Below are 24972 nucleotides of genomic sequence, written 5' to 3'. Positions count from 1 at the left end.
GGGGGGGGGCGAAGCCAAAAAATAAATAATTAAATAATTTTTTTAATAAAAATTAAATATATAAATAAACCAGGACAAATGTAGGACAAAATTTTCAAATGGAAGACACTTTTTTAAAAAAAATGGAGGACATGCAAAAAATTTTGCTGATTTTTTTTAAAATGTTAATATAAATGCATGTTTCTGAGGCTTCTATAGACCATTGCCCCCAAAAGGCCCCGGTGACAATCAGTGGCAGGACTGGGCTGGGGCCGGTCCCAAGGCCTAGGCGGGCCGCATCCGGCCCGCGGGCCACAGGTTGCCTACCCCTGCACCATGGCTTAATGCCATGGCATTCTGGGAAATGTAGTTTTGTGAGACATTTAGCCTTCTCTGTCAGACAGATCTGGTGCCACAACAAACTACAATTTCCAAAATTCCATAGGATGAAGCCATGGCATTTAAAGTGGATTCCCTCAGAGTATGCTACCAGGATTGCCATCAGCCACTTCTTCTTACACACTCATGCCCTGAGGGATCAATGCCCAGGCACTAGTAACAGAGAGCACATCAGTGAATGTATGGTTTCTGTCTGGTTTCTGGATTTGGGCAGCTTATGTTTTGCCCAATAGAGGGGACAAGTCAGCTGGGATGCCTATCCATTCAGGCAGAAATGCTGCTGAGGGCCTGAAGACTTTGAGAAAGGGCGAGTCTGGCAGGGTGTAGTTGGCTAAATACACCGTCTCCCCACCAACCAGGTATCCAACCCAGATACCAAATGTCCCAATGGTCATTATTGTGTGGTTGCAATGAGCAAGAAGAGCAAAATCCCTCCCTGGAGTGGATTCCCGCCCATCCCCACCAAAGTAAACATCCCCCCTGGAGGCATTAATATTCTGCTTGCACCAATCCATCCCGTTACTGGTCACAACAAAGATGGGATTGTGGTACTTCTCTCTGAAGTAGTTCATGGCTTTCTCCAGGTAGCTTCTATCAGCCACCACGCCTTTCCAGGTGTGTGGCATCACCCAGACATAATCCCCCCTCCGGACATGCACTCCAACATATGTCACATTTTCTCTCTTCCCTCGCAGACTCTGAAGGTATTGATTGGCCTCTTCTTTGACATGGTCATGGAAGGTGAACTCCTGGAGTATCTCTTGACGGATATGGTGATAAAATGTATAAGAACAAGGGTAGCCTGTAAAACGAATATATTTGCCCTCAATGTGACGATAATCCTCTGACATCCAGTCATGTAGATGGAAATTCCTCCAACGGATTTTACTAACCATCTCAGCAGGAATCACAGGTAAAGTAATCCGGAATATTGGGGATAGGTATCGGTGCATGGCAGGAAGAATGAAGGCTTTGTGTCCATTGAGCTTGGCTAAGGCATAAAGAGTGGCATATTCCCCCATCTGGTTCCCCAAGCGTCCTATGGAGTTGACTGTCCATATACTAGTATCTACTGGCTCAGTAGGTGAGGCAGAGGAATTAGTGCTTGTGTTGACATAAACAGGGTATTCTGTCCAGGTGCTTCTCCATTTCAGAACAGAGGTCTGGTCATAAAGGTGAAAGAATGTGGAGAGGGAGATGAGACCAAAGGCATAGAAGACAAATAAGGAGGAAGGTTTCTCAAAGATGCATTTTTCTCGGAGATACATATCTCCACAACTGGGGCACCTAAAAGAAAATTGGGATACAGTGAAAGACAGGGGGGATTTACATGTACAAAGCAGCCACCATGCCCCTTGATAGCGAGCTATATGGCAATAAATTATATAAAACTTGACCACAAAAATCCTATGCATCTCTTGCGTGCCTTCAAATTGTTTCTGACTTATGGTGACCCTAAGACACGGGGCCTTCTTGGCAAGATCTGTTCAGAGGGGGTTGGCCCTTGCCTTCCTGAGGCTGAGAGAGTGTGACCTGTTGTAGCTCCAGTCTATGGAATCCTGGCATTTGTAGTTTTAGAAGGGCTTTAGCATTCTCTGCCAAAGAATGCTGGTGCCCCACAAAACTACAAGTCCCAGCATTCTGTAGGATGGAGTAACCGCAATTACAGTGGTGTCAAACTGCATCATTTCTTCATTGTATATGTATCCTAGAATGGATAGAAATAATAAAACCACTATTCAAAAAAGTAGATATGGTCTTAAACAAACTCACCGGTATTTCTGAGGCAGCTAGTAGGGTGGGAGGAAGTGGCGTCCAGCAGCAGAAAACAATTAAAGCATCATCCAAGTGCACTGCTACGTCTCTATCATGCTCTGAAACATCTAGAAAACACAAGTAGGAGATTGAACCTGAGACAGGACGATTGAGATAAGCTGCTGAGGAACAAATATGCTTGAATTTTGACAGCTCAGCTACTGGAACAGCTATCATACCTCAGGGTCATATAAAGAGATACAGAGTGAGTTCACCAGACCTTACTGGAAAATTCAGGGGAGGGAATAAGGCCTCCGGATCTAAGGTTTATCTTAAACAATAATAACAAATTCCATCTCAGTTACTACCACAACTCACCCATAATGCCATAAATGTACCTTTTTCCCAAGATCCATGTCTGGAAAATCTACAAAAGCACAAGAACTGCATACAGTCGTCCCTTCTGGGGTTTGGTTCAAGGAACCTCCCATAGATACCAAAATCACTGGATGCTCAAGTCCTATTATATACAATGGTATAGTAAAATGGTGTCCCTTATATAAAATGGCAAAATCAAGGTTTGCTTTTGGGAACCTGAGCTAAGAACCCAGGCTGCATCCACACAACATTTCATTCCCACTTCCAAGAGGGATTTTTAATTTTAAGACACACACACACACACACACACACTTTTTGATTCCAAGACTTATCTATCTATCTATCTATCTATCTATCTATCTATCTATCTACCAACCATAATTTTTAATTCCAAGCCATTATACGTTCCTTTCTTTTTATAATAAACAAACCCCTTTAAGAGAATCCTATTTTGGGAGAAAGGCAGGGTATAAAATCAATCAATAAAAAAATTATAGTGCAATAGTCCATCAGTGCATGGCTTGCATTATAAGACTTTATACCTTTATACATTTAAAAACAATTAAAATCACAGTAGGCTCAGAGTGCTATAGAATCATGGAATCATAGAATTGGAAGAGACCCCAAGGGCCATCCAGTCCAACCCCATTCTGCCATGCAGGAACTCCCAGTCAAAGCATCCTCAACAAATTATGTAATGGAGGTGTCCATCTACATTGTAGAAAGATATACTATAGATTAATGCTATGGAAAATCACTACCTTGGGTCCGTATATTGGGAAAAAGGCGGGATATAAGAAAATAACAACAACAACAACAATATCTGGGTATTGTAGTTTTGGGAGACATTTAGCATTCTTTGTCAGAGAACTCTGGTGGCACAACATACTACAAATCCCAGGATTTTCTATAGCATTAAAGTAGGGTCGAACTGGATTATTTCTGCAGTGTGCAGCCTTATTAGACTTCAGTTCCCAGCAGTCTGTGGTGCTGCTGGATGATGGGGCCTGCAGTCTAGCATTGCCTGGAGCAGGGCCATAGGACTCCACAGCCCTGATTCATCATCTTAGATTGATTCCATATATTAATTAATTAATCATAAAATCATAGAGTCGGAAGAGACCCCAAGAAGGGCCATCCAGTCCAACCCCATTCTGCCATGCAGGAACTCTCCGTCAAAGCATCCCCATTGACATGCTGAAAAAGGGCCAGCTAACTGTAGTTTATTGTATTTGTCTTTTAAAAAAGAGAAAAAACAAGGCTGGAAGGAAGCCTCTTGCCTTTTTGCATCACAGACCTTCCTCTTTTTTGTTGTTGCAAAAATCCAGAAATGACTGTTTTTGAAAACCTGAGTTCATTATCAGAAGAAATGTCCAGAGTAGAGTCTGAGTCTCCTTTCTCTGGACTTCTGAAACCTAAATTATTGACTTATACAAGGAATAGTGGTCTCAGGGTTTTGCTGAAGCTCAGTGTGCAGAAGCACAACATTATTTTGAAAATATTGTGTATTAAATTACCTTCAGTCTATGTCTATGAGATGCATATGAGACATACCTGGATTCCATCTCCCATTATATCCCATTAGACATACTGTATATAAATATACCAAACTTTGAAAAACTCCAAAATCCAAAATACATTTAGTCCTCAGCATTTTGGGTAAGGGATATTATTATTATTATTATTATTATTATTATTATTATTATTATTTTACTATATTGTATATGGATATAACTGCTGAAAGGAAAGTTAGAAGTCACCTTTTTTTCTTTTATATTTCCTTTTAGAAGCTTCCTTCCTTCCTTTTTCTTTCTTCCTTTCTCCCCTTCCTCTTCCTCCCTTTCTTTTCCTTCTTTTCTTCAGTTCTCCCTCCCTCTCTATCAATCTTCATTCCTTCCCCCCCCTTCCTTCCCTTCTTCTGAGGGAGGAGGGGGGAGGAGGAGTGGAAGCTGGATAGAGAATGGAATAGAATCACAGAACTGTTACTTTTTCACAGATATTCACTAGTCACAGTTTGGAACTGTGACTGGCTTGAAGACTAAACTGTGATTTTCAGTGACTGTGATTCATTCTGTTACTGAGCTCCAAACTGTGATATTCACAGAACTGCTACTTTTTCTGTGACTGTGATTTCATTCTGCTACTGAGCTCCAAACTGTGAACTGCTACTTTTTCTGTGACTGTGATTTCATTCTGTTAGTGAGCTCCAAACTGTGATTTTCACAGAACTGCTACTTTTTCAGTGACTGTGGCTGCATCCACACTGCAGAAATAATCCAGTTTGGCACCACTTTAAATGCCATGGCTCAGTGCTATCTATGGAATTCTGGAAACTTTAGTTTTGTGAGTGAGACATTTAGTCTTCCCTGTCAACAAGCTCTGGTGCCACAACAAACTACAAATCCCATGGCATTGAAAGTGATTGAAACTGGATTATTTCTGCAGTGTGGATGCATCCACACATTCTGCTCTTGAGCTCCAAACTGTGATTTTCACAGAACTGCTACTTTTTCTGTGACTGTGATTCATTCTGTTACTGAGCTCCAAACTGTGATTTTCACAGAACTGGCTGCTACTTTTTCACAGATCACTCAGGAAGCACTGAAATAACAGAAAATCACTGATTGAGTCCTTTGTAGGTAAGGTGCTTCCACCTTCCAGTCACAAGACAGAGTAACTACTACAAACAATTCTGTGATTCTGGATCAGTAGCAGCAGTATCACTCTAGTGTACAGATCACAGAAATCACAGAAAATCACAGAAATCACAGAAATCACATAAAATCACAGAAATCACAGAAAATCACGGAAATCACAGAAAATCACGGAAATCACGGAAATCACAGAAATCACATAAAATCACAGAAATCACAGAAAATCACAGAAATCACGGAAATCACAGAAATCACATAAAATCACAGAAATCACAGAAAATCACAGAAATCACAGAAAATCACAGTTTTGAATCACAGATATTTTAAAATCACAGTAACAGTTTTCACTGATATCTGTAAATCACAGTTATTCCATTCACTAAAGCTGGACTCTTGTGGAATCGAAAGGGAAAGAAATCACAGGGACCCACTCCCTCCCCCTCCTCTCCCCCCCTCTCTCTCTGAGCTTGCAACTTTTGTTTTGTCTTTCCCCTTTTCCCTCTCTGAGTTCTCCATGGTTTTGATGGAGGGGAGGAGGGGGGAGGAAGGAGCTTGAATGCCCCTAGGGCCTGAAGGGGGGGGTACGGACCCCCAACCCCCCCCCCCCCACGTCCTTGATATATAGTGTCAGCGACAAGGCTAGCATTCGCTCAGAAATTGAAAGACAACAATATGCTGTTCAAGCCATATGAACTGGCAGAGATGGACAAACTGATGTGTTTAATGAAACAAGGCAGCATCTCACAGCTTGTAGAAGAGTGGAAGCCACTAACAGACTATGGCATGTTACAGACTGCCAAAATAAAGCTGCTTCGGGTCTCTTTGGAGGTATGCTGTTTAAATGATGCATGCATCCTAAGGATCTGGAAGCTGCACCAAAGCTGCACTCCGGCGCTTAGGAATGGAGTGTGGCTTTGGCGTGACCTCCGGACTCTTAGGACCCATGCATCATTTAAACAGCATACCTCCAAAGAGACCCAAAGCAGCTTTATTTTGGCAGTCTGTAACAGGCCAAGATGACTCTTAGATGGGGAAAAGAATATATTTTAGGATTCAGTTATTAATTTGGTTAAGGAGTTATTATGATTTATGTTCTGTTTGTATTATAAGAGCCGATAGTTCATTAAAAATAATGATTATGGATGTTAAATTTAAGATTTGTAAACCGGTAAAGCTTACATCAATGGAGAAGGATTTATAAGATTATTTGAAAGAGTTTTAACAGGATGGATAAGGAAATTAATTTAGAAGTAGAGGCTTGAGAATAAACTTAAAGGAAGGGAAGTCTGGCTGGACTTAATTAACTTCAAATCTTCAGAGGAAGGAAAGTACTATCTAATATTGTTATCTGTAATTGAACGATGTATGAAGCTGTGCTATTTTGTTTTGTATGGTGTAAATGATATCTTATTTAAAAATATAAAAATATATATTTTAAAAAAGATTGAAGTGATTAGAAAAATTGTGGTCAGCAGTGGTTTTAGCCATGGTACTTCAGTAAAACCACTATGCTTAGAGATAAAATACTTGGATTAGAAATTACTGGTACAAATTACTGGGGAGGAAGAGGCAACAGCACATAACTTCTACTGCCTCATTTTCCCACTTAAATATAGTTGACTACCTGAGGGTGAAATATGTTACAACATATTTTGTATTTTTAAAAAAATCTTTGGCTTATTCTTTCAATTGCATTCCTGTGATGTTGAATTTAACAGAGGGTCAACATTGTTGGATCCTGCATACTTGTACTGTTGCAAAAGCATGGAAAGACAAATATACACCATCCGTTGTTCAATGCTCAGAAGTCCTTACAGCGTTAGCTACAGGTGAATTTATATTTTTTAGGAATCAATTCAAGAAAATGTATTTTTGAAAATCTGCTGAACTTACGACAATAACCCTTGTTCAGACCCTTACATTTCCTTCCCCCTCCTTTTTCCTCTCTCTTAATCTTTCCTATTTTTTCTTTGAAATAATAATTTAAAAAACATAGATATAGATATAGATGTAGAAAAAGGTGGAATTCACAGGGTCTTCATCTGACCTAACTGGACTGTTCTTTTATTCTTATCTTGGTGCAGCATCAAATTAATTTTCTGCTATTCATCAAGTTCTCAAAAGAACAGGCTTTGTAGGGAGTAAGAGAGTAGCATTTTCCTACCATTGAATACTATAATCAGTCTTCCTGTGTTCTGACAAGGTGGGAGATCTTCTCTGGACTTGAGAAAACAATCTTAGGACTTTCTCATCTTCTCTGATAGAAGCTAACCACGAGATTTCCTTAAAACTGATCATCACAGACAGGAGAGACATTTGCTGAACCACATACCCTCCGACATTTCACAGATGAAATCTGGGACACGTGTGACCAAACAACATTAGAATGGGATCAAGATGACAAAAGTTATTAATGAGGAATAACACATATGCTAGGAGAGGCTGCAGAAGTTTGCCTTTGCCCAAGTCTACTGGGAAGGGCAAGAGTCTGCTCTTCTTCTTCTCTCTCTTTCTGGCTGAGTTAAGACTACTTTTGCACTTTTCATTTCAGTTTGCAGCAACTGAATTTGACATGAAATAAGGTGGGGATGAAGAGAGAAAGTGGAAGGAGGAGAGAGAAACTGGGACATTTTATAAGCAGCTTTAAAAGTGGAAAGAAAGAGGACTGAAACGAATCCTAAAAGTGAAACAAATCAGGACAGTTGGAGGGTATGGAACCACTCAGATCAATATCATAGTTTTCAATATCATAGTTACTACTTCCATGCAGGTTTAAAATTCAGTCTTGTATACTGTATAAATAAGTTGTGATATTAACATCCAGACTGCCCTGGTCAAATCAGGACAGTTGGAGGGTGTGGAACCGTCCAGATCACCATCCACAATCATAACCTTCTTGGAATTTCTTTTCTCCCAACTTGTGGCACTTCATTTTCCCCCTCTCCAGTTGGAGAAATCCATTATATTTAACCTATTGCCTATTACCTACCCCTCCACAGGTGGGGAAATAAGGATAGTGCCTTGATCCTTACCTTGCTCTCCAGTTCTTCTCCCTGTCTGTCCTTTCATCCAATCCATAGCAATGAATCCATACTCCCCAAGTTATATTTCCCACAAGTATTGGGAGTCTATACATACCCCTTCCCTGTTTTGTACTGTCTCTATGTATCCCGGCTTGCCTTTCCGCATTGGTTTTGAATAGAAATTCTCACAAAAGCACACATACTTAAACTGAATCATTTTCCCATCATTGCTTTTCTCACCTGCCTGTAGTGAAAGCTTATCTGGAGCTAAACTACGGTTCCTCTTTCAAGGTGTTCCTGAGCGTATGGGCAGGTCTCAATAAATTCCACACTCCTTTTATTTGCTGTTATCGGCAATGTTGCCCTTTAAGACCTGCACTAGAAGAAGAAAGGATATCTAAAGGTTGACTGACATGCTAGCTTGTTTTCGCTTTCACAGTTACTATTTCCAGGCAGGTTTAAAATTTAGCCTGTGTACTGTGTAAATAATTCGTGATATGAAAATGACTTGCATCTAAAAAAAAAAAAAAGGATATGTTTCATGAAGCTTTATCTAGAAGTAGTTTATTTCAATTCATTTCAAATAAATTAAAATAGAATTTCCAATAGACTCTTTCCCTGCCTTCTTTTTATAATGAAAATCATGTGCATGTCTTGATGTTTTTTTATTTTATTTTTTGCACATGCGTTGGACTCCAAAATTACCTGTGACTTCTTTTCTTCTTGAACTTGAAGCAAATTGTAATTGCAATTTTTATTTATGGTCTTTGTCCAAAACACACTTGAAGCGCACGCGCGCGCGCGCGCGCACACACACACACACACACACACAACACACACACAGGAAATGTATATGTTCAATTATTACATCTTTGATGCCACCTGACTTTTAAGGTCTCCAGAAACCTTAAGGTAATATTTTCAGCCTTCCACATTTCCAGTCAAAGCTTGAAATTTGGCACTGGACCCAGAATTGTTGGAAACTGAGATTTAGCTTTAACAAAATTAATCACATTTCTAGTTGTAATGCAGGGTTGGGGATCACGTGGCCTTCCAGATAGTGTCAGACTGCAAGTCCCATAAGTAAGTTCCTAACCAAGAATAACCAGTGGTGAGGAATACTGGGAGCACCTGGTGCAAGAGGGAGACTGCCGAGGGGCAGTCACCTTTTTGGAGTCTCCTTTATTGGAAGCTTCTAAACAGAAGTTAGATGGCCACATATCAGTGGTGTTTTAGTAGTTGATTCTTGCATTGGTGGGTGGCTGAACTAGATAACAGCTGTTGCTGTCCATTTTAGCTGCGTGAATCTATGATAAATATTTTTGATTCAATGACATTTTCATTAGATTAGGCATGGGCAACTGCAACCCTTCAAGGTTCTGTTGAACTACAACTCTTTGCATCCCTCATTATTGTCTATTCTTGCTAGAGTTGATGGGAAATGCAAGTAACAACATTTGAGGATTAAATGAGTAATCCAATTTCTAATCACATACAGCCAAAGCTATGTCCTATTTTTTCCGCTTGTATTACATTAATACAAGAAAGGATTATTGTAAAATCTTGTGTCAATGTTACTGGGTTACATATAGGCCAAGTAATTGTTTACTGATATCAGTGATGTGTATTAGAGAGGTGGATCTCAGAAAGCTTATTCGGAGTAATTTGGTGTGTTACTCCCAAGATTAACTTTTTTGGAGTGAGATATGTAACTCATCATAGATCTTGTGAGGACAAAGAAGGAAGGAGGATGAGAGAGACAAGCCCAAAGCCACTGAGTCCATTTCATAGTCCAGTGAGGACTACAACTGGATCTCATAACTCTCTGTCCAATATTATAATGACTACATCATAATGTATCCCTCCCTAAACAGGGCTTGTCATAGAGGTATTTTTCTGCCCAGAAAAACAAAAACCTTTCTTTGAGCCCATTCAGACTGAGCTATTTGCCCTGGATGGAACCGGGCAGAATCAGGCTCCCTCCCCCGAATCTCTCTGGAAGCAAGCGCTGACTAGTTGCTAGTTTCAGGCAATTATGTGAATACGCATTGCATTCGAACTGGCTCCCCATTGCCAGAAAATAGCATGTCATTGCCCAAATTTGCGTGTGGCAGTCTATCATGCAATAACGTGAAACCCCATGATTGCGTTCGGACTGACTTCCCATTGCCCAAATTTGTGTGAAGTGGGTTATCACGCAATAACGTTAAACCCCATGACTGCGTTCAGATTGCCATTGGATTATGCTTCCAATTCCCCTTGTCTGATAAATTCCTGTAATAATAATAATAATAATAATAATAATAATAATAATAATATTCCGGAATGCTAGAAATGCCATGCATCCATTGCTTTCCCACAGCTACCCCTGAATTCCTTAGAGAAAGTAGCAAAAGCATTCTGTATCAATTTGCCAAATTGGAAAGAGAAATGTTTGTAACATTCGCATTGTAGCATTCACATAGGAAAAAAGTGCCTTGCTGCTGGAAGCGAAAATGAAAGGGAAAGGGAAACAGGCAGCCAGCAACATTCTGTCTCTATAACCTGAAGCTAAAACCATGCGCATAGTTTGTCAAAAATAATTTAAACATTTTTTTAAAAAGAGAAAGCTCCCTGGTGGGAGAGCAGAGGCTTGCTCCATCTGGTGCCCTCCCTCTGACCTACCCTGAACCTCCTCCTGCTCTGTTACCCCAATTGCCCCCCATGGCTCCCTTCTCTCCCCCGGCTCTTCATCCTCATCCTCATCCTGGTCCTCCTCCGTCCCCAATTCTCCTGGCACCCTTTGGCTCCTTCCTTCTCCTCCTGGTCCTGCTCCCGATTGCCCTCCATGGGCCCCTGCTCCTTCATCCTCCTTCATCCTCCTCCTGATCTTTCTCCATCACTTGGGACCCTTTGGCTCCTTCCTCCTCCTCCTCCTCCTTCTCCGATGATCGGGGCAAGTTCATATTCACCGAACTCGGGTTTTTAAAAAAGAGATGGCTTTTTCTCCAAGTTGAAAAGACGCGTGCCAAGGGGCACTTGCCCCTGAACTGATGTGAAAGCCTCTGATTCACTTGTGATAAATTCGGGGCCAATATGAACTTCACGTGCAAAATTCGATTTCTGATCCGGGGTAAAAGGTAGTCTGAATGGCCCCTTTAAGAGGAATGTCTTCATCAATTGATAGAAACTAATAAGAGATGGATGAGAAATTCATTCAGTTCATAAATTTATACACACTTGTTCAACTGGCAAACCTTGGGCCTGAACACAGTTTGTAACCAGAGATCCATACATTTCAAGCTTCTAATGCCATTCATGCCCCCTCATCCAAAAAGGCGTTTACAATGCATATGCCTGAAAAACATACATTTGAAAAATTAATTAATTGGAAGAAAATATGTATGTGTTAGAATGTGCTATACATGCACACATACACTTGAGAAAATGCACACAGAAATCCATACCAATTTCCATATGTGGGAAAAGACACAGTCCAACTCACAATCCCAATCAGAGCATGCTTCAAGGTAGAACATGGAGGGCCCCAGTGAATCTGAGTTTTGCTAAAGCACACACCCATAAAAGGCAAGGAGGTATCCTAACCTAACATGATACGTTCAAGTACACTTGTTCCTCCACATTTGCAGCTTTGACGATTGCCAATTTGATTATTCACGGATTTTATTAAAACGTTCTTTCTAGGCATCTCTAGGTCCTCTAGCACAAGTCTATGGTCAACTTTAACCAAATGTCACACTGAAGGACCTAGAGATTCCAAGAGAGAACATTCCACTAGGCATTTGTAGCCCCTCCCGTGCAATTCTGTAGTCAGTGTCTGGCAGATGTTGACCACTGAGTTGCACTGGAGGACCTAGAAATTCCTACAGAGGTGTTCTCTCGGGTAAAAACATAGCGTTTTTGTTATTTGTGTCCTGTGCCCCTAACCCCAGTGAATGTGGAGAGACAAGTGCATTCCATAGTCTTGATATAGCAAAGGATGCATTTGTCTCTACTCAGCCAATCTCACCTCCACCACAAATGCGATACTCAGTTCCTTGCTTTGGCATATGTTCTTTGGAGGGTTCCTGAGAGCAGCAACCTATGGCTTGTTCGACATTATGTGGTCAGGAGGAGCAATGGTGACTAACCGTATGTGGATAAACTGGAAGAGAAACAGACCTGTTTCCCCCCACCCCTCTCTCAGACTTGTTTCCCTCTCCGAGATCTGATTCCTTGCTCTGATCTTCAGCCATCCTAGAATTCATCTGCACTGCAGAAATAGTCTAGTTTGACACCACTTTAACTGGCATGGCTCAATGCTATGGAATTCTGGGAATGATAGTTTGTTCTGGCATCAAAGCAAGGCCATGGCAATTAAAGTAGTGTCTAAGCAGATTATTTCTGCAGTGCAGATGCTGCCCTAGACTCCTCTTCACATTGAAGGATGAGAAAATCCATGTGTGTATTTTAGCCTGTAGTCCCTCAAGTTTAGCTACACCCTCCTTCGATTAGTTAGGAAAAAGATTTTTAGTTCCAATGCCATTCCTCCTTCTTTTACTTTCATAAACAGCTTGCATAGACTGTAGACTCTTCTCTTGGTTTCTACTGCTATTTTTTTCCTATCTTTTTAATAAAGAAATAATTGTTTTTGCTGAAAAAAATCAGCTTGTCCTACATCATTATCACTTAGAGTCACTCTGTTTAACTGCCCGTTTTTAAAACCTTCAGCCTGCAAGATCCTACAGAACGTTAGGACATTACCATGCCAGCCACCCTCTCTTTGCAATGGCATCTGTTTTTTAAAAATGCAAATATACCGCTTACGGAGCAGCCATCACCGTACATCTTCTCAATTGCTTGGCTGGGGTTGCCATCATATTCTCTTTCTGACTCTCCGCTAACCCTGCTTCCCTGCCCAATGCCTTTCCCGGCATGCCTTTTGTTTATTTTATTTAGTTCATTTTTATTTCATTCTTTGCATGCAATTCCGTCTAAATAATAATAAAAGGGAACAGGCTGCTTGGGAATAGCAAGGGAAAGGGAAGACAGGGGAAGAAGAGGGGAATCTGACACTACATTACCGCCAATATTGGAAATGCCCTGGTGGTGATGTTTTGCACCCTTGTTAATAAAAAGGGATGCAGCAGCAACAGGTCGAGGACAGAGCAGCTATGAGTTGGATGCAGCGTCGTGTGAGCAGTATCACCAAATCCACTTTTTCCTGGTCTAACAGTGGTTTAAAAGCTCCGTGCAATAAGTTCCTTTGTGCCTGGAAGAGTTTCTCCCCTGAAACTAATAAAACCAGTGTGCAGCTCTTAATATTTTTGCTAAATGTGCCTGCTACCATCAGTTCCATGGAAACTTGACATGACCAGGCCTATCTGTCAGGGCTCACCTCCAATCCACCAAAGCATTTATTCTCCCATCCTTTATTTGCGGGCAAAAGCCAACAGGCATTCCTGGCAAAGGCCATCGTAAACTGTGCGGAAACTAAACTGGCCATCTCCCTATGTTTATTCATGTTTTGGCTTCAAATTTAAATAAGGCTACAAAGGTTGTGCTGTCAAATAATTTTATAGAGCAGGAAATGACAGTGTTTAGATAAAGGATTGTAGTTTCATAATTACAAAGAAGAGATAGGAATTATGTGACCCACAGGCTGGGACCTCCACTGACCCCCCCCCCAAAGAAAATCAGTAAAAAAACATCTCAAACATATTTCTAAAATCCCATTTGTGGGGGTGTCCCATTCTGTTCGTGACGGATCCCCAAAAGAGAGAAAGAGAGCGAGAGAGAGAGAGAATAGCTCAAAGGTCAAGTAGAAGTGATGCATTGCCACTTCTAGAAATTCAAAATGGCAGTAGTGAGGGTTCAATGTGGTCTCTTGCAGCAAATGGGACATTGTGGCCCCACTTAAAAACCTAAAAAACTAAAAGCATCCTTGACTGGGATTTCTGGTGGACCAGGGCAAATGTTCTGTCCAAACAATCATAGAATCATAGAATCTCCCATCATGGGTGTGACTGCAAGCACAAATGAGGATGAACAGATCCCTTCCACATCTGTAATAAAAAGTACCAAGATATATTATTAAATATAGTGGATCCCTTGGTATCCACTGGGGTTCATTCCAGGACCCCCTGTGGATACCCAAATCTGTTGGTGTTCAAGTTCCATTAAATACAATGGCATAGGAAAATGGTGCCATTGTTTCCAATGGGGCTCGAGCATAGGCGGAATTCACCTTACGCGGAGGGATCCGGAACGGATCCCCCGCGTAAGGCGAGGACGGACTGTACTTTAATCTGTGAATCTGTGAATAAAATATCCATAGTTATGGAAGGCTGACTGTACATCACTTAACTGTTTAAAGAAGTCAAAATCGCTTTCTGATAGCTCTCACTTGCACTTGGAGTGGATCAACATGCCACAGAGTTCATCCCACAGTTTATTTAGTGGGACATTCAAGCTAAACAGTACCATTCTCTGAGAAACATCCAGGTTTTCTTTTCTTCGCTCTTCTCTTTAATTTCTTGCAGGGAGAAACAAACCAAAGTAAAAGCTATTGCTGGGTTCACAGTAAAAGTAAAGTACATGCCTTTAAGATGCCTGTAGATGTATGGCAACTCCATAAACATAGGATTTTCTTAGGCAAGTAGTACTCAGAGTTGGTTTGCCTTTGTCTTCCTCTGAAAAACAGCCTACAGTACTTAGTATTCCTTGGTGGTTCGCAATCCAAGTACAATACTAACTAAGCCAGACCCTGCTTAGCTTCCATGATCAGACAGGACTGGATGCCTTCAGGATATTTAGGTAGATTACTAGGATCATACATCATGCTAAAACAAGGCTGTAATGAGGAAGCAAATGAGAGAATTGCCCCCAAATGAAATTTTCATTCAGTCCTCAGATTTCTAGCATACCAATTCAGCATTTAGAAATACTGTATAGTTTAGGTACCCTGCCCCCACAAAAGCATATGAATCCTGCAAAACCCCAACATTAACACTTGATGGATGCATGTGCTGACACAATATGGACACAATTCAGTTTTCATTAGAGAAAATCAGTTATTGTAATCTTGGCTTTTAAGAGTAACCTATTTAAAGGAATTCCAGGTGGACACAGTTTTGCAGAGAAGTCATGGTGTGTTAGAATTTACTAAGAGTTCAAACCATTACAGGAGAATGGCTTGCACAGTATGTGTTTACTTCTCCATACACAGTGCAGAAATAATCCAGCTTTGACACCACTTTAACTGCCATGACCCATGCTATGAAATTCTGGGAATCATAGTTTAGCCTTCTCCCTCAGAGTGCTCTGGTGCCACAACAAACTACAAATCCCCAAATTCCATAGCGTTGAGCCGTGGCAATTAAAGCAGTGTCAACCTGGATTATTTCTGCAGTGAAGATGTAGCCACTGTTCTCAGTTCACAAAACTATTTTGTATGTGGAATCTATTGTATTACAGACCGATTTGCTTTTTCTGGAAGGTTCACAACATTTTCTCTGAAGATGCCAGCCACAGATGCAAGCGAAACATCAGGAATAAATTCTTCAAGAAGACGGCCACGTAGCCTGAAAAAAACACAAAAAACCTATGTTCACAACATACTTTCTCAGTAAAATATATTAAACTGAGTGGTATTTTTTTCATTCTCTACAGAAAGCTTTTTCCACACAAAACACTATTTTTATAGTGACTAATGCCCAATCCTGTCTGCCTCTCCCATTTTTGTTTCTGCTCATTTCTTTGGGGGAGGTTTCATACACACAAAAAGACACACACACATAGTGCTGGAAGGGGGAACTTGACCTGAAATATGTTCAATCAAAAACTCATTATATTCCTTTAGGGAAAATATCTGGTGCTTTCCCTGATTTAAAATGGTTACCCAAGGATATGATGTCCTTCTGTAGTCCATATCCTAGTTTAAGACCTCTTACAGTGCTCTGGTTTTCATTTAGAGCTGAGGGACATAGGAAATTATAAGGACGTACCTACCTTTCTTGTTCAGAAACTTCCTAAAGGAAAGTGTAAGCACTGTCTCCACACACATTTCCTAAGCAGATGTTGCTTGGTCTCTTATCAAATTATTTTCTTATCAACTGGAACAAAGTTAACATACCATCTGGTGCTCAGCAAAAGTGAAGCCGTTCTCACCCACAAGCTGCTTTTCTGACTGTAGCTTGTAGAGGTAACAGTGATCCCCCTGTTGCATTTGGCTTTTTCCTCCCCCCCCCCCCCCAATATATAATTTTGGTTTATTTTCATACAAACGTTCTGCATCACACGGCACATAAGCAACAAGGAAAAAGGAAGAAAGAAAAGAAAAGAAAAAAGAGGGAAAATAATGAGATGATAATAGTTGTTGTTTTGTGCCTTCAAGTCGTTTCCGACTTATGTTAAATTTATGGCGGACCTGTCATGGGGTTTTCTTGGCATACATGTATACAAATATATATAAATGCATATAACTCAAATTCAATCTAATCTAAAATTAAACATCATACTGTACCAAGAATCTTAACTAATACAATAAACACAAAAATAACTAATAACTACTCAGCTAAGCATTTACTGATTGACCAAGGCATTGTTTGCATGGGCCAAATAAAACATCCTCCTCCCTGATCCTCTCAGGGGGGAATCTGGATGACACATGGCCCATAACCCGGTTCTGGTGCAAATAGTCCGACAACGTCTGGCCTGTTCAGTACAAGAACTGAGGCATACCCTCTCCCCTTATTATTTACCTTTTGCTCTGCATCTTTCCAGAAGATATGGAATCCTCCATTATGTCACCAGATGGTTGTTCGCAGCACATCCAACTGAGCTACCCAGTGCAGCTGCCACTGCAGCACATCACTTGCTCACTTGCTGTGAAGTCAGAACAAAGTGCCCAGACTTGTTCTGACCTCATAGCGAGTGATGCACAGTGGCAGCTATGGCCTTGCCAGGCAACACAGTGGGACCCGCACGCAAACAGCCACCTGGCACCACAATGGAGGGCCTTATAACAGGAGCACACTGGGGCAGCTCTGGAACCAGAAGACTTCAGGCTGCCTCCAAAGTATTCTGTGCAGACAGGGCCCATGGCTATAACATAGGGAACTCTGATCCCCCCATTCCAAACTGTAATGAAAAACATAACGCTCCCCAAAAGAATATATTAATCTACTTTTAGAGAACTGACCAAACCACAAATTATTGCTCAAAACTTACAGAAATGGTTTCCAAAAGTCCCAACCTTAGAGAAAGGCAAAGGCAAATCTCCTCTGAATAAATCTTGCCTAGCAAACCCTAGGCAATTTATGGGTCCCTATAAATTGAAGTCAAAAGCACATAATAATAGCAACCATACGGATAAGTGTAAGATCTCTTTCTCTTTTAATTCCTTAATTTCTTTATTTGAGGAAGACATGTACCAAATTAAGCTTTATCCAACTGCTAGTCCCAACCAGAGTAAAGCCATGAAATTGATGGATCTTATATGGGTTGTGACTTACCACATTCACATGGCCATGGAAACCCGCTGGGTGACCTTGGGCAAGTCACACTCTCTCAGGTTCAGAAAAAGAAATGACAAGCCCAAATCTTGCCAAGATAAGCCCATGATAGATTCGCTCTAGGGTCTCCATAAAGCAGAAATGACTTGAAAGCACACAACAATAGCAATTGGATTTAGTCCTGGGTCTTACATATCCATAATTGTGTCTTCATATTTGGTTAAGAGGATTATAAAAGTTCCCATATTTTAACATTTAGGTATGTACCAGATACCAAAAAATGGAAGGTATTATTCATTCTGTATTATTTTGTGATAAATATACCAATTGCAGGAATAATGCTTCTTGTATCTTTGCTGGAAGGATTGTCTGACAGATTACTGATTGAACAATGTAACTACGCACACAATTTTATTTGCTATGCTACCCAAATGATTAGGACTTCAAAACTGTACATATTTCATTTATTTGATTAGTATGTTTCACCTCTTGACTCACTGGCTTAGAAAAAAGTGGTGATCAGGAAGAAAAGATAACAGGAAAGTGTTAATGCACTTGTTAACCATTAATAAGCTTAAAAATCTACTTTAATTAGATTTACATTAGAAAAGGAGGAAAATTAACTATCCAGTTTAAAGAGCTATTTAAATTAAAATCCTGTATGAAAAATCCTACCAGAAATAAGTGGAAAGATGGCACCCATGATTCTCTACTATCTTGTTTTTTTGTCTTTACTTCACACAGCTTTCAAGTGTTTCTATAACTTTCTGAAGACTTCTGGTTTTTATAGATATAAAAATGACGTGTGTCATTAATATGTATCCTATTTTTTAAATTTCGAAATAGGGTGGAATGGTATAGGGCCCATCACCAAGATTGCTAACCTCAAAAGCCCATAGCATAATTCATCCAACTAAAACTACTCTTGAGCAGATGGTTTGAATCTTGTGACCTAAACATTGTAATTTTTTAATGTGAGGGTCTAGCAAAAGGGCAAGAAATAGCCTTTCTTAAAGATTCAAAATAAATCAACTGTGCGTACAGAACCATCTGGGAAATGGTGACTGGGCTCTCCATATATGTGTAGGGGAAAGCAACATCTTCCCGCCTAGACAACTTTAAAAATTATATTCAGCATTGCCTGTCATGTAAAGCAAATAACTAGTTTTGGACAAGAGAAGGTAAAGAGGTAAGTATTTGAAAGGATGTTTTGTTTTCTGCAGTTCCAGAAAATAGGACCCGGAGGAATTGATTCAAATTACAGGAAAAGATATTTCACCTAAACATTAGGAAGAACATCCTGACAATAAGAGCTGTTTGACAGTAGAATATGTGTCTTGGAGAGTGGTGGAGTCTCCTCTGGAGGTTTTTAAGGAAGCTGGATGGCCATCTGTCAGTGGGTGCTTTAGCAATGTATTTCTGCATGGCAAGAGGTAGGAATGGCTGGTCCTTAAGGTCTTTTCCAACTCTATGATTCTATGATTCAATGTCTGAGGATGATGTGAGTTGTAGCACAATTCATTTGGAGAATACCAAGTTAGGGAAGGTGGCATAGATGGGTCTCTTCATCATACTAAAGGAGAGAACAGCCAAGTAATACTGGAACAACGCTGTCACAGAGCTGAAGCCTTCCACACTTTCCTGTTCACTTATTTTATCCCAAGCCTGTTTTGCTAATTGAGTAGTTCTCCCCCGTTCCACAGTCTTTCTGCTTCAAAATGCCCCCCCCCCCCATCATAACACTGCCTTTTTCCTTTCAACTCCAACCACCAGGCTAAGTTTATCTTCCTCCTGGAACAACTGGGATGCAGGCTCTTATTACATAGACATTCCAGCCTGGGAACAATGGAAGCGGAGAAGAGTGTCACAGCACTTGGCTGTTTCTATTCTCTGCTTGGCTGACAATGCCCAGTTCCTCTCATTCTTACGAGGGCCTCCAAATATAAACTTCTGTGTAACAGGACATTGTTGTACACAAGAACACTCAAGCTCCAGGGAAGTTTGCTGTGCCAGAGTCCATAATTAGAATTACAGAATCCTAGAATCCTAGAGTTGGAAGAGACCTCTAGGGCCATTCAATCCAACCCCCAGCCATGCAGGAATACACAGTCAAAACACCTCCAACAGATGGCCATCCAGCCTCTGTTTAAAGACCTCCAAAGCAGGAGACTCAACAACATTCCAGCTCTTACTATCAGGAATTAAAGGCACAACCATCAGGAATGAGGGCAATCTTGGAAAAGTTAATGTGTGAGAAACCCAGACCCTTTCCTTTCCCCTTCCTTACACAATCCCAAAGCCCATAAAAGTAGTTTGCACTTAGTTGACTCAGCAGAGGAGAAAGGAGGAGGAAGAATCTTGCCCTGTGACAGGTTTGCCTTAAGGCCACCTTAACTCTGGAATGACTTGCAAGTGCACAACAAGAACATCAGACATATATTTTAGATGTAGCCTTGTTTTAGCCTCAGGATTCTGGCTGTCATTTTTCTGCACAAAAAATTGTGTATTCTCATGCACAATAAGTTCTGAAATGCAACAGTTCTCACCTGCCTAGCATTCACCTTGTCAAGGTTTCCAACACTTGAGAAACCCATTTTTCGATTATATATTAATATTCTTTCCATCCCTAGTTCAGAGGAAAAAATAGCACATCACCAGTGTTTAATTAAGAAACAGCTTCTAGTCCCAGTCAGCTTCTCTATGGGAATGAGAAAAGGATGCAACATCTTGTCCTTTGCTTCCGGCAGTAATACAGTATTCCTTGGCCCGGACCTAAGCAAGTATTTCAACTCTGCTATGAACCTTCTTGTACATGTTGGCCCACTTGGTGAACTCCAGCTGTCTAATGATTATTGAGAGGCTCTCAATGAACGTATCTTATATCGCACAGGTCTTCCCCAGCAATGGTGCCTAGATTGTAACACTCCCTTCCGAGGGACATGGTTTGCTTGGTTCCCTCAATACTAGGAGCTTGACAACAAATTCAGATTTGGTCCTGTTGTTGTTGTTAACTGCTCAGCTCAAGGCGACCCTGTGGATGAGATATCTTCATGCCCCATCTTCTACCGCTTTGCTCCAGTTCTGCAAGTTAAGGCTCATGTCCTCCTTGGTTGAATCTAGCCATCTGGCATGTGGTCTTCCTCTGCTTCTACTGTCTTTGCTCTGAGATGGTCAATTGTTTTTGGTTGTTTTTTTAAAGCCTTTTTTTTTTTAAACCATCCAACCATGCAGAAATGCCTTCTTTTAACTGTTTCCCCTGCAATGTGGTGATCAGAACTGACAATATGTCACTTTTGGTTACCATGGAGGAAAACAGAAGGTAGCTCTGGGTGATGGGGTGGAGAGGGATATTTTCATGGTTTTATGCATTGTTGGGCACTTTAGGGTCAATTTTCAGCCGATTTTCTGCCCCACAATGTTTTGACAGAAATAAAAATTGAGATTCGGGTGACTGATGAAGAGCATTGGGTGCTACAAAAGGGGGACTCAAGGGCTACATCCATGTGGGCCATTCTTCCCCCCACCTCTCATGTAGGATGGCACTCCCAATGCTCTGTCCCTTCATGTTCCTTTCCATGTTCCTGAAAAAGGCTACCAAAAGCAGAGGGGAAGGTCACTCACAGCTGGCTTTTTGCTCTTTTTTGATCATGAACATGCTTCTCCAGGAATGCAGTGCTGAACTGACACCAGTGCCGCTTTCTTCTCGCATTGGCCAAATGTGAGGGGTGGGTGTGGGAAAAAGAGAGGTGTCTGATTACCTCACTATAAGGTCTCACATCATCCCATCCATCCCCTGCTCTTGCAGCAGCCAGCACTTGCTCAGGAAACGGGGGATCTCTGAATTTTCCATCCTCAGGTGAGGCAATATTTGTTCATAGGCTGGAGCTGATAATGCTTTTTGCAAAGTGATGCTTGATCTGGCATGCAAGAAGGTGCACTTTTAGAATGCAGGACTGTGGAGATGTTTGTGGAGATACTCATCTGTGCTTGGGATATCCAAGATCTCTTTCATGCTATACAGTCACAGCACTTATGTTAACTCCATCCTGTGGAATGAGAGGATCTACAATTCTGCATGAGTTGTTTAGAATTTGCAGGTGAAATGGTGGGAATCCTGCAGCCCTCCAGGCGTTGCGTGACTGCAACTCCCAGCATTCTCACCGTTGGCTATACTAGTTAGGGCTTTCTGGAGTTGCAGTCCTATAATGTCTGGAGGACTAGATGAGGTTTGTGAATTCTCTGGGTCTTGAGAATGCCTGAGAGCATATATGTGTCTATTGGATTGTGTGAGCTATGGGTCCTGTGTTAGACATATCCTCCAATTATCCCAACATGGCAGGGACAATTAATCCTGCCATCCCACTTTTTCAACTATTTTGAAAATGTTCCAGTTTCTCTCTCCTTCTCCCACTTTCCTACCTCCTCTTTGGCTTATTTCAGTTGCTGCAGACTGAGGAGATTATTACATGGGTTAAGGGGGGGGATCCCTCCCATCCTTACCCTGTCCTGAAGTCATCCTTATCACATCTGCGCTTATTCTGTCTTTCTCCCATCAGTGGCACCCGTCACTGTATTAGCAGGAGTTTCCGTGAATACAAAGTGATGGGGCCATGTCACTTCAGTGATGGGAGAAGGATGGGATAAATGCTACGTCAACTGAAAATCCCATGATAAGGACGAGTTCAGGACACTGTCTGAAAATCTTTGTGTGACTGCGTCATAAAAATGGGGTAAGGACAAGAGTGTTCTGTCTTTTACCCCGTTTAATAATCTGAGTTCAAAAAGAGTCTGCACTTTATTAATTGATCAGGGAAGAGAGGAGGGAACAGAATCGTGCCCGTCCCTGTAAACTTTGGCAAAAGCAAACTGCTGCAGCTTCTCCTAGCTTCTATGTTCTTCCCTGCTAATAACTTTTGCCATTTTGAACATACTGATATTGTTTGGTCACATGTGTTGCAGTGTTTATCTGTGAAATGTTGGAGGGTGTAGCTAGGAAAAAGGTGGAATAAGTAAATATAGTGACAAAGTCACTGCTGACGTGAGACATGCCATTATCTCTCAGCCTCTGCATCTACCTCGCAGCAATATGTTGAGAATGATCTATCCTTTTCAAGGCAATTACGTTACAATGAATGCCAAGAGAACACGTGAAGTGCTTTAAACGTTCAAAATATATTGTGCAAGTGCTAGATAATATTATTAATAATTATTACGATTACATTTAGCTGAGGATGATGTGAGATTTAGTCCAGCCTGTCTGGAGGGGCTAGATTTCGGAAGGTTTTTCCAGACTGAGCCTGCAATCCTAGTTACAAAGAATGGGAAATGTGTAAATCTCTGGCTGGATGAAGCTACTGGCCTTTTTAAAAGACCACAAAATCCCTCTAACTCAAATCTGGGATGGAGGATTTTTAATTTTTAAGCATCAGAAAGCACCCCATGACCATTAGAATGTTTCCCTTGCATATCCTCCAACATTTCACAGATTAAAACTGGGGCATGTGTGGCTGCGTGCAAGCACAGTGTAGTCAAGATGGCAAAAGTTATTAATGAGGAAGAACATATGAAATTACTATTTGAAGCAGGGAAACCCTGGAATTTACATACTAAGAAGTCCCAAGGAAAGGAAAAATGCTGCAGCCTCTCCTAGCTGCTATGTTCTTTCTCATTAATACCTTTTGGCATCTTGATCACACTCTGATGTTGCTTGGCCATATATGTCCTGGTTTTCATCTGTCAAAATAGAGTTATTTTGATTTTGTCTTTGAGGGCAATGGAATTTTGTGAAAATTAAAAACCCAAATGAGTTGACTGGGGACCCAAACAGACAGGCCAAAATAAACCTGCTTCAGTTCACTTTGGAAGTATGCTATTTAAATGATGCATGTGTCCTAAGAGACCGGAAGCCACCTCAAAGCCATGCTCCAGTCCTAAGGACCAGAGTGCAGCTTTGGCCCTCTTAAGATGCATGTGTCATTTAAACAGCATACCTCCAAAGTGAACTGAATCAGCTTTATTTTGGCCTGTCTGTCCAGGCCCTGGGATAGGCAACACTCCACTCTGTTCTCTTTTCTTATTCAATTAATTCTGTCAAAATTACTTTTACACTTTGAATTCAGTTTGCAGGAATGAACAAAGATGAAGGAGGAACATGGGAGGAGGAGAGAGAAACTGGGACATTTTAAAAAGCAGCTGGGAAAGTGGGACAGTGGAGGATTAACATGGACTCTCCCTGCTATAAATTCGGATAGTTGGAGGGTATGTCTTTGGGCAAGAGTCAGTGTGGTGTAGTGGTTTGAGTGTTGGCCTAAAACTCTGGACACCAAGTGTCAAACTGGATTGTTTCTGCAGTGTGAATGCAACCGGAGTGAGCTTGGCTGAGTCACATATTCTCAGCCTCAGAAAACCCTGTGATAGGACCTTCTTAGGGCTGCAATAATCAGAAATGACTTGAATGCACACAACAGTAACAACAACAACAACAAATGCATTTGAGCCATTTTACACCCAAGAATGATCTTTTTAAAACCAGGAGGAAAACTGGAAGTAGTACACTTTGGGGGCAAGGGGGGGGCAGATTTAACAAGATTTAATTTCCATTAAAAAAACACCTTTAGAATTGCACTGAAGATTTGTGCAATTTGTTTCATAAAGGCCATTTGAAAGAGATGAGATAGATGACCCCACCTAGATAAAATCTCTCCTCAGAAGTTTGGTCCCTTTGTGTTTGATGTGTTTGCCCACAGGGAAGTTGGCAAGAGAAATGACTGAGAAATGACTGTGTGCCTTTTCAGACTGGACCATAGTTAAACAAATTATAAAACAGTTCCGGCACCTTTGCCACAGGAGGATGCAGTTAGCTTCCGAGATGCTGGGTGGGAATCATTTAAAATCATATCAGTCTAAATCACATTCTAAAAATGGGATACAAAGCAGGAAGGGTGGGGGAGGAAAAAAGAGGTAGAAATGTTAACAGCACATTTAAGGCCAACTGGGTTTTATTTCTGTGTTGGTTTTGTGGTTGTAAATCCCCCTTTCAGGTGCAGTTCAAATTGTGATGATTTGACTATATCTCTCTGGGCACATTCAGACTAAAAAGACCAGAAAGTTCCTGATTTTGTCCCTGTTTTTCCCCATTTTATTTTAGAGATCCCCATACATTTTGTTAATCTCAGAGTATTTTCTATCATCTCCCAGTATGATCAGAAACCTTTTATACTAGCTCCTCGGGTGAATTTATTTAACCCAGGCTGCATCTACACTGTAGAATGAATGCAGTTTGACACCACT

At 41.0% G+C, this 24972-nt stretch overlaps 1 protein-coding gene across 2 annotated transcripts; it reads right to left on the bottom strand.

The window, feature by feature from the left end:
* Positions 1 to 115: 115 nt before the first annotated feature.
* On the bottom strand, positions 116 to 15746 carry LOC149303670 (galactoside alpha-(1,2)-fucosyltransferase 2-like). 2 transcript variants are annotated; one of them, XM_089480396.1, is made up of 3 exons: positions 15646 to 15659; positions 2152 to 2261; positions 116 to 1665 (listed from the first exon to the last, which is right to left on the bottom strand). In XM_089480396.1, exon 3 carries the CDS (start codon positions 1644 to 1646, stop codon positions 594 to 596), a length of 1053 nt encoding a protein of 350 aa, XP_089336522.1. In that variant the 5' UTR covers positions 1647 to 1665; positions 2152 to 2261; positions 15646 to 15659; the 3' UTR covers positions 116 to 593. The 2 variants fall into 2 exon arrangements, 1 of the variants encoding a protein (XP_089336522.1); XR_016271979.1 differs by lacking the exons at positions 116 to 1665; positions 2152 to 2261 and adding an exon at positions 14153 to 14232 and having other exon boundaries at positions 15646 to 15746.
* Between the last annotated feature and the right edge of the window lie 9226 nt (positions 15747 to 24972).

This window comes from Sceloporus occidentalis, unplaced genomic scaffold (genome assembly GCF_023333645.1).
Source record: "Sceloporus occidentalis isolate IW3139 unplaced genomic scaffold, rSceOcc1.0.p SCAF_14, whole genome shotgun sequence".
NCBI lineage: Eukaryota > Metazoa > Chordata > Lepidosauria > Squamata > Phrynosomatidae > Sceloporus > Sceloporus occidentalis.
Note: the sequence above shows the minus strand (reverse complement) of the source record. Positions and strands in the feature narration are given on the sequence as shown.

What these genes read in the sequence shown, in the direction of transcription:
- LOC149303670 (XM_089480396.1), bottom strand. Translation starts at nt 1,646, where the DNA reads ATGTATCTCCGAGAAAAATGCATCTTTGAGAAACCTTCCTCCTTATTT.